Source organism: Pantherophis guttatus, chromosome 6 (genome assembly GCF_059756535.1).
Source record: "Pantherophis guttatus breed Tessera chromosome 6, ASM5975653v1, whole genome shotgun sequence".
NCBI classification, from domain to species: domain Eukaryota; kingdom Metazoa; phylum Chordata; class Lepidosauria; order Squamata; family Colubridae; genus Pantherophis; species Pantherophis guttatus.
Window position 1 is genome coordinate 25,168,620 of NC_142068.1, and position 20,622 is coordinate 25,189,241.

General features: G+C 34.0%; 1 protein-coding gene across 3 annotated transcripts in view; it reads right to left on the minus strand.

The window, feature by feature from the left end:
* The window catches only part of LEKR1 (leucine, glutamate and lysine rich 1), a 74,591-nt gene that overhangs the window by 14,505 nt on the left and 39,464 nt on the right, over positions 1 to 20,622 (minus strand). For all 3 annotated transcript variants that reach the window (XM_034439148.2, XM_034439147.3, XM_034439149.3), the window contains exons 4-8: positions 15,364 to 15,483; positions 14,497 to 14,672; positions 12,391 to 12,576; positions 2,977 to 3,058; positions 507 to 584 (exon numbers count right to left, since the gene is read on the minus strand). In XM_034439148.2, coding sequence (XP_034295039.2) covers positions 507 to 584; positions 2,977 to 3,058; positions 12,391 to 12,576; positions 14,497 to 14,672; positions 15,364 to 15,483 — 642 coding nt within the window. The remainder of the gene's footprint in view (positions 1 to 506; positions 585 to 2,976; positions 3,059 to 12,390; positions 12,577 to 14,496; positions 14,673 to 15,363; positions 15,484 to 20,622) is intronic.

Sequence of the window (20,622 nt, forward strand, 5' to 3'; positions counted from 1 at the left end):
CTGAAAGTGTATGAACCAAGACAAATTCCTTGTGTGTCCAATCACACTTGGCCAATAAAGAATTCTATTCTATTCTATTCTATTCTAAATAAGAGTGCAAATGAAATACAGGAAATATAACAAAATGAGACCTAGAAATATATGTTTATAAAAATACAAATCCATGTAATTAAAAGAAACTTTTAAAAGTTTAATAAATATACAAAGAGAAGATAGAGCTTTGTATAACAGATTTATAATCTGAATAAATTGAAAATTAGTAAAGGAAGTATAACAAACAGGTTAGAAAACAGAGACTAGGAACCTAGTTTAAGAAAATTAAACGATCTTCTATGTTTAGCATTTTTAGTATCTGCAAAAGAAGAGTAAAATTTAACAAATAATTAAAAATCATACAATGTAAAACAATTATAAAAACTGCTAGGAAACCGAACATAATTATTTAAGTAGAAGAAGTTATAAACACCACCTGCATTTCATATATTTGTAACCATTATGACTCATACCGAGATTTAGCTATTCCAATTTCAGATGATAACTTTTGAAATTCCCTCTGATGGTCTTCACATTCTTTTGATTTCTTTCTAGAATACAGAACTTTGAATTATTAACTTTATTTCTTTTTAAAAATAAAGAAAACTTTAGTAATAAAATTGGTTAAGTTTTTAATGCTTATTCTAAACCTCAGCAAAACAACACAAAGCTATAATATTGTTTTATATTGTTTTAATATACACTTTCGGCATGAGAAAACTCACCCTGTGTGCAAGCAAGTAGTATATCTATGTTTTACCAATATACCAATATACTAACTAGGTCAAAGGTCTCCAACCTTGTGGACTTCAACTCCCAGAATTCCTCAGCCTTCTGGAACTCCCAGAATTCCTCAGCTTTCCTTTGCTTTGGTGGCTGAGGAATTCTGGGAATTGAAGTCCACAAGTCTTAAAGTTGCCAAGGTTGAGGACCCCTGAACTAGGTGGTTCTCAAACCAAAATCCTAGTATGCAAATAACTGAGTTTAGACAATATTAAAATCCAAATAACACCAAGACAAAAATTCCAACTGCTTCTTTTCACTTTTGTTTGAACTGTGCAGATGTATAGAAAAGCTAAAGTAGGGATAAGTATTAAATTGGAAAAGCCTGAAAGCTATAGGCGTAGTGGTTTTTGAAAATAAGCTCTATAATAAATTCCTCTCCTTTTTTACTGGGGGAAAACTTAACACGTGACAGAGCAAACCTCAGTAGATGTTTTAGAACACTTCAAACAAGAAAGTTAACATATATAGTACCCTGTAATAGGTTATTCATGCTACAATAAAACAGTCCATCAAGACTACAGATAAAGAAGGTACAGCATAATCAGAAAAATCTCTAAGATTGGGGGGGTGTTGGGTGTTTAAAGACTGGGATAGAGAGAGCCCTATTGGCTCTTTTTGTTATCTGATTCTATCTGTAGGTTCTTGTCTCTTTTTTCCCACAGAACTCTTGGAAAACTGCTCCAGTTTCCAGTTGGATCCATGTTCTCATTCAACAGGAATCAGTCTGATATCTCCAGTAAGCCAGAGAAGCTGGTGCTTCTATATACAGGTCCTTGACTTACAACCACAATTGGAACCAGAGTTTCCATTGTTAAACAAAGCATTTAAGTGAAGCATGCCTGATTTCATGAACTTTTTTGCTATGCTGTGATTCATGCAGTTGTAAAGAAAATCTGGCTCCCCCCACCCCAGCCCCACCATTGACTTTGTTTATCAGAAACTGGCTGGAAAGGTCACAAATGGTGATGTGACCCCAAGATGCTGCAACCGTCATAAATACATGCCAGTTGCCAAGTGCCCTCATTCTGATCATGTGATTATTGGGGATGCTGCAGCGATTGTAAGTACAAGGTCATAAGTCACTTTTTTCTGTGTCATTGTAACTTTGAATGGTGGCTAAATGAATGGTTGTAAGTCAATGACTACCTGTATGCAATTTAGTAGTAGATGGAAATGGATTCTGACCCAGGTGGACTGACATAGATATATTATCTATGCAAAAATTTTAATGAAATGTCCAAAGGGTATTCTACAGATAGTTCTTGTTCAGCGACCATTCATCCACTGATCATTCAAAGTTATGACAGCACTGAAGAAAGGGACTTACAACCCATTCCTTGTAATTGCAACCCTCGCAGCATCCCTGGAGTCATGTGAACCTGATTCAGGTGCTAGTAACTGGCTTGCAGTTAGTATAGTCACAGCATCTCAGGGTCACATGATCACCATTTGCAACATTCACTTCTGATAAGCAAAATCAATGGGGAAGACAGCCGGAGGTCACAAATGGCAATGATGCAAGCATGGAACAGTCTAACCTTGTGGGATTTGTATAACAAAGGCAGATGAAATTGCCATTGCCATCGTACGTTGGTACCGTCATATTACATCACACTTTTACAACAGTGTTGCTTACCAATGGAGTTGCCAGTCCCAATTACCATTGTTAAGCAAGCATTACCTGTATTTGTAAAGGCTTCTTTTAACCTAATCTGATCAGGAGTAATATAATTTTTACAATCCTTTACATAACTTTTCCCCACCTTGATAGAAAAAATGGATTGGACTAGTCAATAACATTGTCACACTGTTTTTTCCATTAATGCATCTTGTATTTATTGCTTATCTGAAAACTATGGGCATTTATTGGGAAACAGTGATAAACAGGTCTTAAGCCTTTAAGTGCTGTGAATGGACTATCTGGAACTAACCAGTTGGCCACAAGGAAACAGGCTTGGTCTTGGCTTGATTTGGTATCGGTATGTGTATGTGTTAATACTTACACATGTGATACTTTTCAAACAAAAAAGCAGAATATAATAAAACATAAGTTACACTCTGACTTTTCAATTACTGTATCATTCACTTAAATAAGTAATTACAAGCTGTTAAGCAAAAAAGAATGGTATTGTGTATGAATAAAATGAAGTGTCTTACATTACTAGTTCTTTAAAATATGTAATTTCATCGGCAGCTTTCTGGAACTTGAGTTCAGTTGCCTGTATTTCATCTGTTAAATCTGTAACAACAAATCATTGTCTATCATTTTCATTAATTTAACTATGCCTTCTGCCTCAATGGTTCAAGTCAGTTACAATATATTATAGCATGTAATATTTTATAATGTGAGTTATTTATAAAAAATAGTTCCTGTATTTGTGTTAATGTTGTAGTTATAAAATATTATAAGAAGCAATATAAAATTTATTGTGAATGTACAATATAATAAAAATAACTCCAAATACCTCCTAAAGTTCTTAGAGGAGATAGAAACAGATATTCAGTTGAATGGCATGGCTTTTATTTTCCTTCTCCATGTCTTTTCAAAATAATGCACCAGATGATCTACCAATTCTCCAGAACAGATTTTGGAAACGTTCTGGATTAATTTTATCAAGAGTTTTAAAAAATAAGGAACAATTTATTGTAATTTGTGGAACAGACCAAATTTTTATATTGATGTAATTTTCTAGAATTTCCAAGGCATTAAAAGTATTTTTGTAGCATTAGGTAATGATACCAGAAGAAAATGAATTACATAAAAGATCATCTCTGCAAACTGATTATCACTGGTTTTACAAATGGTTTTACAGAAACATTTGACAATTACAGTGGGCTTGTGCAAATATTTACTGTAAATTATATAGAAAATAAATCCAGAAAATAAAGTATCAGCACACATGGCTACATAATGATCTTACTTCCAGCTCCCTGCTGTGCATATAATGTGTGACCTGATAACAGTGTTCCAATATCTAAGGGGCTGCTACAAAGAAAAGGGGTCAACCTATTCTCCAAAGCACCTGAAGGCAGGACAAGAAGCAATGGATGGAAACTAATCAAGAAGAGAAGTAACCTAGAACTAAGGAAAAATTTCCTGACATTTAGAACAATTAATTAGTAAAACGACTTGCTTCTAGAAATTGTGGATGCTCCAACACAGGAAGTTTTTAAGAAGAGATTAGACAATCATTTCTCTGAAATGGTATAGGGTCGTGATGGCGAACCTATGGCATGTGTGCCACAGGTGGCACGTAGTGCTCTCTCTGTGGGCACACGAGCCACCCCCCAAGTTCAGCTTCACCGCACATGTGCGCGCGCCTCCCGCCAGCTACCTGGTAGTCAGATCTCTGCCGTGCATGCACTGGGCACATGCGAGGGGTCTCTGCCACGCATGCACAGGGGGTGGTGGCACATGCGGGGGCGGGCGCATGCAGGGAGTGGGGCTTATGGGGGGCCCGTGCGCACATATGTAGGGGTGGGGCACATTCAGCGGGCCGTGCGCACATGTGTGGGGGCCAGGGCGCATGTGCAGGGGTTGCACATGCATTGCATTTTGGGGGTTTGGCTGCATGCATTCACGTGCACTCACACACTTTGGGCAGGCACTCCAGAAAAGGTTAGCCATCACTGGTATAGGGTTTCCTGCCTGAGCAGGGAGTTGGGCTAGAAGACTTCCAATGTCCTTCCAACTCTGTTATTCTGTAGTCAATAGATTCTTCTGTAAGCCTCAGACTGCATATTTCCAAAACTTGCTGTTTCCCATTTTTGAAATCCTTCCGACTAATTGTGACTCAGCAAGTGGCAGCCCCTAGTTATTCTTGGTGGATCTCAGAAAGGCTAAGCAATGTCAGATCTAAAAAGCACTGGAATGGAAGACTGCTAAGAAATCCTTGGCTGTAAATCAAATGTAGGAGTTAAAAAAAATAAAAAGTCTGGATGGCAAATAACTTCTGCAATGATGCCAAAAATTTTACACGGATATACTGTATGTCCATGAAATCAACAGGAATTGAGCTTAAATGAAGAAAATATTTATTGCAAGAAAATATAAAAATATGTTGCAAGGAAAAATAAAAAATACAAAACCATCCAAAATGTCAAGGCACAGTTCTGGGACATTTACAGAGAGAGTAAAAAAACTTGAGAGCTGAAAGAAAGTAAGCAGCTTTGTTACCAAACATTTTATATAGACATAAATACTTTGTTCTTGAGTGGGAAAATATTTTACTTTTGAATGGATTTTAATATATAGAACAGGTTTTATAGAAAAATATTATAATAACTACATCAACAATAGAAGTAGAAAGACAAAGAAAATTACTGTGCAGAAAATGGCAACCAAAATAACTGGGAAGAATAAAGGATGCCACTCCAAATTCAGGGAGATTCAGAACTGATAAATGAAGCATTTATTTACAGAAATCATAGTACTATGTAGTAGTATGCATAGTAGTGAAATAACACTAAGCAATTCTGTTTCAAGGAAGAAAATGTGGAAATTCTCCAAACCTGCTTGATTCATCACTGAATAATCCAAAATACTGGACTAGATGATCTAATATCTACTCTGAGATATTCTAGTATTATATTCTTACACATTGACTGAAATCAAAACAAAAATGCTTTGTCAGGCAGTGCTTGCTGTTGTCAATCTAAACCAATTATCTCTAAGGAAGGATCACCTTACCCTTATGGATATCTAAACTGCTCTTATGGCTTCCAGACTAACAATTTTAATTTCAATAAGCAACTGTGAAATCCTTATTACAGAATAGGGAAATTTGGAGCAGAGTTATAAGAGAATAAAGGGTTATACCTCTCTTATTATAATATTCTTTGCTCTACATTTCTCCATCCCCGTCCATATTATTATTTCTACCCCTTCGTCCCCGCTCCCCCTCCTCCTCCTCCTCCACCTCCTCCTCCTCCTCGTTCAGTCTCTAATCTATGCATCTGTCTTCTTCAAATCACAGATGATCCCTGGTTCTTCATGCACATATATCCGTATAATTCTGAGCAACAGTCAGAAATGTATTTATTTATCCCTTCTTCCAGGATGGGTTTTTTTTTTTACTTCTCAGTCTAGTCCACAGTCCTGACAATCTCTACCGGAGTAGTTCCTATCCAAAAAAGTATTGAAGGCTGGCTTATTTAAGTTTCTGAGTCCAGGCTCACTCTGCAAGATCCTAACACCTGCTAAATGTTATTTATTGTATTGATTTGCTTCATAAATTTATATAGCACACTTTTATTATATAAAATAAACCTATGTGGTCAACAAAACACAATAATAAGACTAAATCATACTAGACTAAAACTCTAGCAAACCATCAGTGCAATAACAGTACCTTCTCTATAAAATACAAAAATATATATGCTATGTTCACCTCTCATCTTGACCCATACCCGAGGGAAGAACCATGTCTTCAATTACTTTTTTCATATGTTAAAATGATTTTTATGTCTATACAGAGTATTAAATTGCATTAATTTAATCCCTTCCAGCATTCTTTATACAGTACATACCTGAAAGATCTGACAATGACAAAAAGCACAACTTTAGTTTATGTCAAAAATGTACTGGCAACATCTATACCATAGCTGGTCACAGTGACCCTTTTGCTACAGGCATGGGAGAGATATTACAAATTCCACACAATCACATCAAATGTAAAAATAATTTTAAAAGAACTCTTTTTACATCAAAAAGCTGACCTTCTCAGTAATCGACATTTATGAAGAAATTGCATTCGACATATAAAAAAGATTTCCATGCTCATTTCAATAATTGTTTCAATATGACACAATAGATAATCCAAGTGGAAGAATTAATGTGTCATCAGATTTTGTCAAAGATAAGAAAATTAAGTGTTTTAAGTTGTGTAATAAAAATACATCAATGGCATTTCTTAAAATTGCACAGGAATAGAATTTAAATAATCTAAAGCCTGAAGTATTGCAAAACCCACAAGTGCTTCTAAATTTGCTTATACTGACACTTTCCACAAATTCTAACTTTGCCCAAAGTGACAATCTCCACAGGTATTGGAATTCTAACACCCATAATTCTCATTCTTAGAGCTGTATCTACATAACTAGAGAGAGGCAGGTTGAGAAAGGCTATAATTATGCATCTATACTATTATGGTTCATCGCAGTCAGCCAGATGTTCAGACTGGATTTGGCATTTTAATCCACCTATCGAGTCCTTTCCAAGGACCTGGGATAGACAGATGTAGATGTTTAATGGTGTTACAGGTATCGTTGCAGGAGGTAAGCTGTTCTGAGTAAAGCCACTTTTTGCAACTGACTGATGATGAATTTGTCAGTGCTGATGCAGTTCAAGTGGTACTCCAGTTGTTTTGGGATTGTACCCAAGGCACCTACCTTTGCTTTCTTTTTAATAAATTTATTTGCCACCTATCTCGCCCTGGGGTCACTCTCAGCGGGTCACAACCATTAAAAAAATGAAGAAATTAAAAGAAAGTTTAAACAAAGTGAAAGTAAAATAGAACAAAAAATAACCAAGAAAAAGAAAACAAAGATAAATATGATTAATTAAAAAAAAAAAGATGGACAAGTGGGGAGCAGAGAGCAGGGGGTGGAGAGATGGAGTCTGCTATCGATCTAACAACCATCTCCAGAGTTGAACTGCCCTATTGGATCCGCAACCAACTTGCAGAGCCAGGCCTTTAAGCTCTTAGGATAGGAGGTTGGGGGCAGATCTTACCCTGGAGGGCAGGATGTTCCAAAGGGTGGGTGCTATGGCAGAAAAAGCTCTTCCTTTGGATTCCAATAGTCAGAGTTCTTTGACCGACGGGATTTGCGGTAGGCCCCCTTTGCTGGCCCAAGTAGGGTTGGCTAGACAGGACAATGTATTACATTAATGCTACCCTCTTAACTATTATAGAGATGTTGCAGATAAATGGAAGAAAACAGATATCATCAAATCAGAAAAAGGAGGGCCCAGGAAGCCAGATAACAATTAATCAAACAGGCATACCTAAAATATGTAATGAAACAACATGCAAATACTTTGAAAACAATGAATACTAGAAGTATTTGCCAAGGACATGTCTTCGGCTAAACTTACTGTTTTTAATATATGGTAGTTTCTTAATACATTATGGGAATGTTGTAGACATAAAATGTTTTGTGTTCAACAAGATGGAGTGAAATATCAAGTAGAACATCAAAATGATTCATCTTGGACACAGTCCCTTCAACATTTTTATGAACTACTTAGATCAGGGGTGGGGAACCATGGCCCTTTCATGACTTGTGGACTTCAACTCCCAAATAAAGAGGCAGAAGGATACATCTCAATGTTTCAGTCATATAAATGTAGGTGAGACAATTTAAACTTTAACAGATGGTAATAAATTTCAACATGTTTTCAATAATCTAGAAAGTGGAAAAATATAATAAATTTTAATAGAGATAAATTCAAAATTCTCAACTCAAAAGCTAGTAAAGTCAGTTTGGTGTGGTGGTTAAGGCACCAGGCTAGAAAATGGAAGACTGAATTCTAGCCCTGCAATAGTCATGAAAACCCAGCTGGGTGACCTTGGGCCAGTCACTCACTCTCTCATGTTTTTCCAAAAAGAAGACCAGGTCTTATTTTGTTCACAAGATAAACATAAGTCAGCAATGTAAAGGAAAATGCAATTTTCGGCTTTATCCAATTTGAAGCTTCCTTCGGAACTATGATAAAAATGTATTTTCAGCTGTCCTGATCCTACCTCTAGTGCTACATGGACCAACTAGGTTAAATAAAGGCAGTAAGAATGATCAAAAGAAACATTAAAATGAATTGGGAATGCTTAATTTTGAGAATAGTGCACTGAGTTTGGGTATGATAGTATCCTTCAATTATCTGAAAAACTACCGTATTTTGAAAATTAGATCTTGACTGACATTCAAGATCTAATTTTCATCATTTCAGAATACAGGATATGGAACAATTAGTTCAAGTTCAAGGGAGGCAGATTCCAACCAAACGTTAGAAAAATCATCCTAATAGTAAGGGCAGGTCAACAGTGGAATTAATTAGGTAGTAGGCTCACTTTCACCCTTCTTGAGAAGCATTCAGGCAGAAGCTTAGTCAGAAATCCTTAAAGTGCAACGCCCTGCACTGAGCAAGGAGTTGGATTTATTGGCAAATGACTGCTCCCTACTCTATTGTTCCATGGCGCCAAGCATTTAGGTCCATTCTTGTGGTAAACACCAATAACCCACGGGTAAATTCCAGCAGGTTTGTGACAAGAATTGTAAAATGCAGAAAATAACAAAATTATTAATAAAGTATACATTTGTAAAAAATATCTCAATAATTAACTATATTGGCTGATTGGTTTAATTTTATATTTGCCGATAAATTTAAATTTCTCACGAAGTAATCTCAGGATAGAATTATAGAAAACATATAGGTACCACAAAATTAGAACATAAAAATGCAAAAAACTATTTAGCAAGCAAACGAGTCAACAAAAAGCACTAAATAAAATGTTTCATATTTCAATCAAGTAGCAAAAAGGCCACAACATATATCTAGATTAGAATAAAAATGCTAAAATTGACATTTGAAATGATTGGTTTATTTTTTGAAGTCATAGCAGATTACAGGATTGTAAAAAGAAAGTTTTTAGACAGGAATGCCAAATATCTTCCCTGCAATATGTTTTATTCCAGTCACATGCTGAAATTGACAGCAACTTGCAATTGTATCTTATCTACAGCTGCCCTTGGTATACGTTCTCTGTTGAACTGATTTTCTTGTGGGTATTCAAAAACACACTGGAGGCATGTATTTTCAAACAGTTTTTTTTCATTGTTTTCATTTTAAATTTTAATTTAATTGTGTTTCCAGATCTGTGCTTTGCAATAAACAAATCTGAATGGTTCATTAAAGTAGAAAATTCTGATATTTCTGCTTTGTATTTCACATAACTCAACAGCCTTAAAATGAAATGTCTGTCTATCCATTGATCTCAAGGCAGTCAGTAAAAGGCAGAAACTTTAAACAATGAATATTGAAAAAGTACAATAAAAACCAGAAGTGAAAAAGCAAAATCAGCTGGAAAGACAGGTTTTTCTTCTCTTACCTCATTCTACTTTTTTATTTTTCTTAGTTTGTATTATTTTTTATATTTCTAATTGTAAAATTTAGTAAAAGTATTATAAAAAAGTAATATATTTCAAAGAATAAATTCATATAGCAAACACATGTCCATTATCTGACAAAATAAAAAAGTAAAAAATAAAAATAACAGTTAAAATAATTAATTAATTAAAAACAAAATAAATTCAAATGGCAGACTCGATGCACTACTAGCTCTTTTTCTGACATCAGCTTTCTATGAAGAAGACAAACTTCAGACACAGCATTTTACTGTCCTGATATTTCCAAGGAAAAGTTCTATCATTTGAGTCCCCTTGCTAAATTTCAGATGGAGTATGGTTGCAATGCTTTCTCATGGGCAGAGTAGCAGGTCTTTAACAAAACTTTTTAGCAACGATCAGACATATCCATGGACTTCTGAGGGAAGCAATGACAAAATGAAGTTGGCTCCATTGAGAGCATAGCCAATGATGCAGCATAACAAAGACCCTGTGAATGGACCAACAATCTCCCACAAAAATTCCATACAGTAACTCTCTGCAAGGAAGTGGCCTCTAGTTGGTTGAGAGACATAGAATAAAGATAACATTGATCTCACTTTGTGGTGACCTTTGGTACAGCTGAAATCAAAGTAGTGCAGCCATTGTTTCTCTTTGATCTCATAGCTGCTTTTGGTACGATCAGCCATACTGATTGTACCAATCTGGTTTTTCTGTGTAAACTTGAAGTGAGAGGCACAATGCTGTGGTGTGTTTCTTTGCTTTTCTTTGTGATTGGGTTCTCTCAAGTTGGATGGACTCAACATGCTAATGAAGAGCTGAGTATTTTCCAGGATATCAATGGTATGTATGATGTAGCTAGGTTAAAGCCTTTGAGACATCTAGTTGCTTATGTTGCCATGCAGGAAAAGAAAAACTCAAGCTACAAAGATAAAATCAGAACTGGAAAATAAAAACATAAGCAGCACAAAAATGGGAAGTTCAACTCAGGTGAAAGATTAAATTAGGCATGGCAAGAGAAACCTGCAGATCCCAGGATATTGTTCTGGGTTTCTTTTTTTATTATTCACTTTATCATTGTTTATTATTATTGTCCCAATATTTTTATCATTGCAAGACTACATTTTTTTCCTGCAAATTGGTGGAGTACCAGAGCTTGATAATCATTTCCATTCTAAGGTTTTGCAATTTTTCCACACTATGAGACACGGATGACTATTTTTAAAAACAAAAACAAAAACAGAACTCTTCAGAAATTGAGGATGATTTTCTGCCTCTAGAATCTGACAGAATTTCACGATGACAGCAGCCAAAATTTGGTAAATCTACATAAGACTCATTGAAATCAGACTTGGTTGTATATGTTTATAGAAAAGAGTTAACCATATAACTAAATTGACTGAAATAGTAGGAGCACTTTTTTTTTTACAAGGAATAATACTTCTTGTTCACATTATTTAATTCTTCTAGTATCTTCAGTAGAAGTAAAGCATTTTTAAGTTAAAGACAAACTTCACTTTAAAGACAAATTAAAATATATTTTGCCCATGAGTGGATAAAATACATTTGGGTTTGTTGGCCCTTTTTTCTTTTCAAAACATATTGTTGTTGTTGTTGTTGTTGTTGTTGTTGTTGTTGTTGTTGTTGTTATTATTATTATTATTATTATTATTATTATTATTATTATTAAATCTTTAGTGAGATTCACAGCCTTTGAGGCTGGTTAATAGCTCAGCAGCTTGAGTCCTAACCAAGGACCTAGGAACTGTTAAGGTATCGTCGGAGGATATAAACTGTTCCGAGTAAGGTGGTTTTTTGTAGAGTCAAAATGTTCAAGTCCGGCAAATTTAGAATTTCTAAATAGCGGGGTATATTATTATTATTATTATTTGCTCCATTGCTGGTCTTGGTGTTTTTCTATTTACTGAAAACAGGAGAGCATTGAGCTCTTTCTGAGGCAAAACAGAAATTCATTTTACTAATTTTCTGGTCATACTGACCTCAAAGAAGGGAAAGGCAGATTAGGAAAAAAACAAGTTTTTTCATGCTTGAAAATTTAAAATTATTTCCGTGGGAACAAGTAGTACATCTTGATTTTCAGCTTGTCAGCCAAAACTTATAATGCAAATGGCCTATTACTAAGTACATTGATAAGTTTAATGGAATGTAATTGGTAGAATTACCTCATAGCTTTCATTCATTAAAACACAAGTTAGATTTTGGGATTTATTTCTTATAAAAAACAGTTAAAAGTGAAAGTAACAGCTTTTGTTAAAGCCATGCAAAAATATACTGATGGAGGATTGCATGAATCAGTGGTTCATGTACATTTATGCACATAGTAGGAAATTTTCAGTTTCCCATTACTTCCATGATAGAATGTCTACCGCAATAATGCATGTATTCAAAACATACTCTTCTTCACTTTTTAAAAAGTTAACATCTTACCTTGCATTTTCTTTTGTAATTCATTACATTTATTTTGTAATTCGCTCTCCCGTAAAAGAGAAGCCTGAAGTTGCTTAGTTTCCAGTGCAGCTGCATCTGACTTCAGTCTTAGGTGTTCCACCTCTTTTTGAAGGATTAGTTGTTTCCTCTGACACTCACCTAAGGTTTGGTTCAAACTGGATACTTCTGAAATGTGATAAAGGTCAGGACAAAAATATAATTGTATCCATACTACAGCTTTTATAACATTTATGTACTCTGATTATATCATCCAAAAACATCTTTATTTGTTGCTATACTAGTCTATAAGAAAACAGGGTAGGGATATGTAGTTATTAAGATACTAGTATTATTTCAATTTGTCATCTAGTTAATTGATACAAACTAAAATAATGGATTTACTCCTAAAAACAAGGAAACATTTTCTGACAGTGAGAACAATTAATTAGTGTAATGTCTTGCCTTCAGAAGTTGCGGGTGCTTCATAACTGCAAGTTTTAAAAAGAAAATGGACAGCCATTTGTCTGGAATGATAGAATGTCTCCTGTTTGAGCAATAAGTTGGACTAGAAGACCTCCAAGATCCCTTCCAACTCTTGTTATTCTACATTCCATTCCTATTCCTATTCCTATCCTATTCTAAAGTCCCTTCCAACTCTTGCTATTCTGTTATTATTCAAATCTTCTCTAATTCGTAGTGAAAACCTAAACATTACAACCAATATATGGTTGATAAAAGCCCTGTAAAGACTTTGCCAACTTGATTAATTCACTCTGTAGTCTAATACCTAGGTAATGGTCAAATATATTTCCTAATAGTATTCACTTTATGCTAAAGTGTATGTTAATGTCTTGGAAAAATTTGCAAGTTAACATTGTATTCATTCATACATGTATATCTATTTTTTTTTTGAGAAATACTATACATGAAAAATAAAATTAACTTTCCCTCAAGTCAAACTTAACTCTGGAGTAAAATGACTCCATACTCCATATATATTTGAAAGTCAGTTTTTTTTTAAAAAAATGGAAATTTTTATTAAGCACATATTAAAACATTGGACCCGGTGTAACCGTCCTGGCATTATCTTTGCTATACATACTAAAATAAAAGATAAGTATCATATATACCTTACTACTTATATACATTTGGTCTATTCAGTATTTACATATATAAAGACATAGTTTTTCTATCTATATTACTTATACATTTGTCTTATCCACTTTCATTTTATTGTAATGACATACATAACCTTAATTCTCCATTCTATGAATTCTATTCAGTTCATATTTTTTGTCTCTCCTTCCCATTCCAACCATTGATAAAATTTGTTCCATAGTTCATAATATTCTGATTCACCTTTATTTTTCAATTCCAACGTTAATCTATTCTTTTCCACGCATGTCTAAATTTTTTTGATCACTTCATCTTCTAGGGGGATTTCCTTATTTTTCCAATTTTGGGCAAATATCATTCTTGCTGCTGTTATAATATGTATTATTAAATAAATTACTCCTTTACTATATTTCCCATTTATAATTCCCAATAGGAATAGTTCTGGTTTATATTCTATTTCTTCACCAGTTACTTCTGCCAGCAATAAGTGACTTAAATTTTATCCCTTTATCTCTATATCAATTCGCATCTTAAAAATCCACAGAAAAATATTTGGCACATTATTTTTCAGGTTGATCCTAAAACAGTTTTTCTAATATACCGTATATGTTTATCCATTAATTTTCTCCAAGATTATCCATTTTTTGTGATATCTCATTATTATTTGCGTTTTCAGTGGCACTTTATATAAGAAACATTTTTCTGTGCATTTTAAATGAAAATTGTAACCCAAAATTAAGACAAATGAAATTTGAAATGGATGAATATACTAGTCATCAACCTGAATCATATACTGATTTGTGTACATTGCATCAAAATATGATCTGAAAATATTTTTCTAATCCCTACACTATACAGTACAATAACCACAAATCTCAATGAGAACAAGGTATCAATTCAATGTACTGCCTTGATAATAAAATACATGTGAACTCTATAACCAGTCTGAAAGTGGAACATGCTAGGAAAAGCTTTGCTTTGATAATCTACCTGCCAGTCCTATTTTATTAATGGTTTTTAGTTGTAAAAATACATCTCCTTTCAGTGAAATCCATTCTTTGAGAAAACCAAGTATTTCTTCTTTAAACTTGTTTAACTCTCCCCTGATAAAGGGAATAAGATTAAAAGCTTTCTTTAGGATAAATTTATGTCGTTGCAATGTTTTCCTGCCAAAAAAGAAAGAAAAAATGGTTATGATTTTAAAATCAAAATAATATTTAGAAGATATCCCCTTTAAATCAATATTTAAATCAATTTTAATGTAAGGAAAATAATTTTTTGACACAAATACACAAGTTTAGATAAATACTTAAGTAGCAAAAGAAATTCCTGTTGTTAGAGTTTCACTGAAGACTTATTTCCATTTCAAGTTGGCATAAAAGAGAAGAAAATACAATCATCTATGGCAGCGGCCCCCAAACATTTGGGCACCAGAGACTGATTCCGTGGAGAGAGGTTTTTCCACAGACCAGAGGGGGCATGGTTTTGCATGGTGCCTGCATCCCGCGGATGGACTTCAATTGTTTCCACAGCCTCGTTTCTGGCATGTCATGGACCAGAGCCAGTTTACGGACCGGGGGTTGGGGACCACTGATCTATGAGAGTCAGTGCAGGAAATTCCTAGGGTGTATGCTTATTGCTAAATCAAGATCTTGCCTACACATTCTTAAAACATCAGGCCATTACTTTGGTCAATAAACCTCAATTTACACATTATTTCCTTGTATATACTACTATAATTTTTTAAATACAGCTTTAAAATCTACTAAGAAAACAGATTTTTCAAGTAAATGACAAACAGACAATTTTACTAGAAAATAAATTCCCCCCCAAACCACCTCATGTGAGAATTCTTACTGGACCAATTGTGACTGTCTCCATATATCATCCTTTTCTTTGTGAAAGCTTTTCAACTGTTTGTTTAAATTCTCTATTGCAGTTTCCTTATTTTCAAGTTCTGCAACTAATTCTTTTATTCTGAAAGAAATAAAATATATAGTATTATCCTTTGCCTAAAAAAATAATAATTAGTCTCATTAATTCCTGCCTTAGATCCCATGATACCCTTCTGTTCAAGGAAAGCCTTTTTTCTCATAGTTAGGACTATCTGTCCTTAACAAGAAGATCAGGGAATTTCTTCATCTTGCTAAATGAAGAAAAAGAGGGGGTTTCATTTTGAGCATCTATTTGCACAGAATTGTTAACGTGCTTGTAATTAAATATTTTACACATGTGCAAAGCATGTTATAATAACTGGAGCATAACTAGTTCCTTATTGCAGGGTAAATCAAAATGACAAACTGCAAGCAGTTTTGTACTGCAGAGCACAACCAACTAGCTCCAGTCCAAATTGTAGGCGCTCCAGACATTAGAGATTGCTATGTAATATGGGTATATAGTTATTCATCCATTTCCAATTTCTGAGATTGTTAAAGTATTTCACAGGATGAAGCCTGATGCTCACACTTAAAAACAGTTGACACCAGTGCTAATAAATGAATACAGTATGTTCCTTGGATATATATTTGGTTCCATTATATTTAATAAGATTTGTCCCTCAAGATTTCAGAATTTAATATATGCTTTACAAATTTTCTAAAATATCACCAATTTAATTAGAAGAATCTTATTATTCTTATTAACATATTTTATTCTTATTAACACATTAACCAATTATCAGCATCTTTAAATAATCAAATGATATAATAGCTTTTTATTCCTTTAAATATATGAATGTATAAAACAAGAGCCTAGACAGCTTTTAATCCAAATTAATTTTTTTGACAACAGTATGTTATTCTTTAGTATATTTTTCCCCTGAAAAATTATTTTCTGCTTTTTCCTCCTTATCTTTTAGTTTTAGTTTTAGTTTCTATTTTTATTACTATTTTATTTTGGTTTTATATATTTGTATATATGTATTTATGGTTTTGTTTTGATGTTGTAAGCGGCCCAGCGTTGCCTTGCAGTGATATGAGTGGCAAAACAAACAAGCAAACAAACAAATAAAAAGGGAGAATTGGTTTTTATACATTTTTAATGATAGATGTTAAGAACTATAGCTAAATTAATCACCAGGAATTTGAGTAACTAATCAGCTGCCCAGAGTCATCTTATAGGGGAGATGGGCAGCATAAAAACTAAATAACTAAATAAAGCTGAAGTAAATTTACATATTATCCATACCAAAAATGATTTTCAGATTGCAAATCTTTCATAACACATGAACAGAATTAACCATAGTTCCACCTGGCAAACTGAGTATCCTAGATCAAGCCAAATCCAAAACTACCAAAAAATTCTTAAGTGCTATGGGACAGGTCCACTCCATCCATATCGCCAGAAACGGCATGCTCTGGATCTCGTCAGTCAAGGAATTCTGGCTGGTGGGATCCAGGAGAAGAGTCTTCTCAGCCACGGTGCCAACCCTTTCAAAAATCTTGCCCCCTGCGGTCCTTATTCGTTCAGAAGTACCTACAAAGCTAACTGAAAGATGCTTCCAGGTTGAAAGGATTTGCTGCAATAATATTGTTGCCTTTTCTATGGCATACAGTCTAATTTAGATCTCCTCCTCACTATTTCCTACTCTTGACTATCCAGTCATCAACCAAAAGTAGCACATTTTGCACTTATGTTCTGTCAATTTTTCCTTGAACTTCAGATAAATTGTTTCTCAATTGTTTCTTTTTATACATCAATAGTAGTGGCATAAACCTGAATAATCATAATTTTGTTTGCAAAATCTATTACTCAGTCACTGACTATTTTGTACCTACACTGTCTTTGCTATATCCTTCCCATGAAAGATTTTTCTTTGAATTTTTTTGTAATCTTCTGACTAACGGTATTCAATTTAAATCCTTTTCAATTTGATGATGCATAGGACACCAATATGTATTTAACTTATTTCATCTTTCACCCTGTTAGGTTTTCCTATGTACTTGCTTCTTACATTCAATATTTCAATTGTAACCTTTGCAGCTTTAGATAACATCAGCAACTAATAGTCTGGAAACAAATATAACCGTATCAAAAACACAATTAGCACTGTCAGAGAGTCTCAACTCTTTCTTAGTAGTACATTGAGTGCTATCTGACTCAAGGGGCCCTTTATCTAGCTATATATTGACAATCACTTCATCTTGTCTATCCACATGGCTTCCTTGAAAAATACAGGAGTAGTTTATTATTGCTTTCTCCAGTGCAATATGACATGATGCCATTGTCACTAAAATGATCATCCACCTTAGCACCTTTCTATATTTCTGCTGATTTTCATACTTTGGGTGTTCCTACTGAAAATATACAGTCTTAGCATACACTCCTGGTGTACTTCAGTTCTCCATTCAGAAACATCCTCCTGCTACAATGAGACATGTTTAAATACTTACTTATTAAATTTGAATCCATACTATGCTTCCTTATCTTTATTAGAGTCATTTTTTTTCATTTAATATCTGCCTGCTCTGAGATGAGTTAAGTCAGGGTGGTCCAACTTCACAGAGCATTAGTGCAAATAGCCTGATAATTAAAGATTTAGCAAACCAAGCTTTTCTAATTAATGCTGGGATTAGGAGAATGATATTTTAAGACTACCCATCTGCAGCAGTAAACATTCTACTATTTCATAGGGTGTTTTTAAATATATATATATATATATATATATATATATATATATATATATATATATATATATATATATATATTGTGCCTCTTAGCATCTTTTAAATCCTTAATAATCTCATGTACCACAACAGATATTATCATGAATGATTTATAACTGATTGATAAAATTTAAAAAACCTAAGTCTACAACCTCATTTAACACTTTTCTTTCTTATATTGAGAAACTACTATACAACTCCTTTATCAAGATCCAGACACACAGATTCTTTCAGAAAACATTACCATGCTCAGAGCCCCCACTTCCCTTCTCCAATCAGTGTCACTTCCGCTGAGCATCTGAAATTATTAGCCCTCCTCTGTCGCCCCTCTAGGTTTTTTTCATTTCAGTCTTATGTTCCTCAGTTCTCTCAGCCTCCCTTTCAACAACAGTCTCTCAAAACCCAATTCTCCAATTAACTCTATCTTTCACTGTGTGTTTTCACTATCTTTGTAGAAAGCTGTGAGAGACCTTGGGGCTAGATGACTAGAGCTTCTGAAAAATGCCAGCATCTATTACTTTTAAGGCATTATAATATTTCATTTAGTAATTGTTCTTAAAATGCAATTCATTGTGCATGATCAACTTATTTTACCAAGGGATATGATAGAAAGTAAAATATTTTTGTTCTTATCTTACACTGTAATTAAATTGGCAAAGATTTTCTGTTATTCTTGTGGCAATAGCCAAATAAAGCTATCTGTTTTGGTTTATTTCTTAGGAATTATAACTGCAAAGTAAGAAAACTGAACTATCTGGACTTCTCATATATTGGCTTATGCTGAGTCAAAGTTTGAGATCTTTTAACTGTAAATTAATTGGATTAATTGGATTAATGCAATTTGATAGCATTTTTTGGAAACATTGTTTTACACAATTCTACTGTTACTTGCATTTACAAGAATCAGAAAACTCTAGTAAAACACAGATAAAAGAAGTAAAATAATTAAGTAGCAGACTGTTTTAAGCAGACATGGAAAAAGTTCCTTCCCCTTAAAATAAGGGGACATGAGGTCCACAAAGTGATGCCCAAGAAAATCAACAAGCTGTCCTGTCATTTCCATCATTTAAAAGATGAAAAACAAAATTAGAGGAACAACTTTAGTCCTATATCCAGTCTTTAAAATTTTAAATGATTAGTGCCTGCAGATCAGTTTCTCTACTGATAAGAATATAATGGAGGTGGTGGAGAATGGTAGGTAGATATTTACCAATCTACCTCTTAGTACATAGATGTGAAATGTCCTGGGGAATGCTAGGGGTTCCTCAGCCTGCTGTGCTCCACCCAACTGAGTTCCAACAATTATAGAAATTTTGCAAAATTTTATTCTGTACTGGATAATTGATGCTTGGGAATAGATTCCAAACCAATCAAGTAGTCCATTTCAAGGTTAGTTCCTTTTATACAGTCCTTACAAAGACATCCTTTTAAAGGAATACATTATCATTAGGTCTTGGAACTCTTACTGCTCCTCCATTCCTAATACTGCTCTTTCGTTCTCTCTATAGGAATTAATAGGAATCTGCAGTTAGATTGTTTTCTGTTTATCTCTATCCCATGGAAATTGTCCTATTGGTCTGACATTTTATGTCCTTTTGGTTAGCAATTTTATTTCCATATATTTTTATTGCCTATCACCTTTTTATAATTCTAATCTACTATTTGTTGTTGTTTCTCTGAGATTATTGTCTCCCCCCACCCCCCTTTCTCACTTATAAACTAGCTGCATCAAGGCTGGGAAAACCTCCTGTCTTAAATGTAGCTAAATATTATCTTATCATTATGATCAGACAAGTCATAATGGTAGCCATTTTCTGAATGCATAAATCATTCTCATAGCAGCCATTTTACAAAACTGACCACAGCATGCTCATAATATGTCAAATACATCCACTGGCCTCTGTCCTAGTTTATGATGATATGCATGACCTCTCACCATCAGAGCCAAGCACTACCTCCAGGATCAGATACATCATGAGCACAGGTTAGTGGGAAAAACAATCAAAGTATTATACTGTATTCATTCCTGATTTCATAAGCATCTGTTTGGCCCCTGTACAAGCAGACTAAATTGTCTTTATTATTTAAGCAGGACTCTTTTGTTCCTAAGTCACAAAATGGCTAGAGAGAAAATGTGTAAATAACCTACATATATGCAGAGAATTACAATGTTTTAATGAATCAGCATTAACATGAATTCTCCTTAAAATTTCTAACACAGCTAGTTTCTTTCGCTTGCAATTTTTTCGTCAAAATCTGAACTACGATCTTGGCTGCACTGATAATATTTAACACGTGAAATCATAAAAACATCCTAAGCTCCACGGCTAATTAAAAGGAAAAAAAGAAAGAACATGGTGATCTTTTCTGTACTTGTACATTTCGCATAAACTGTGAAGCTGAACATCTTGTTATCACAGCCAGAATATGGTTATATGCTGAAGAGAGGAAA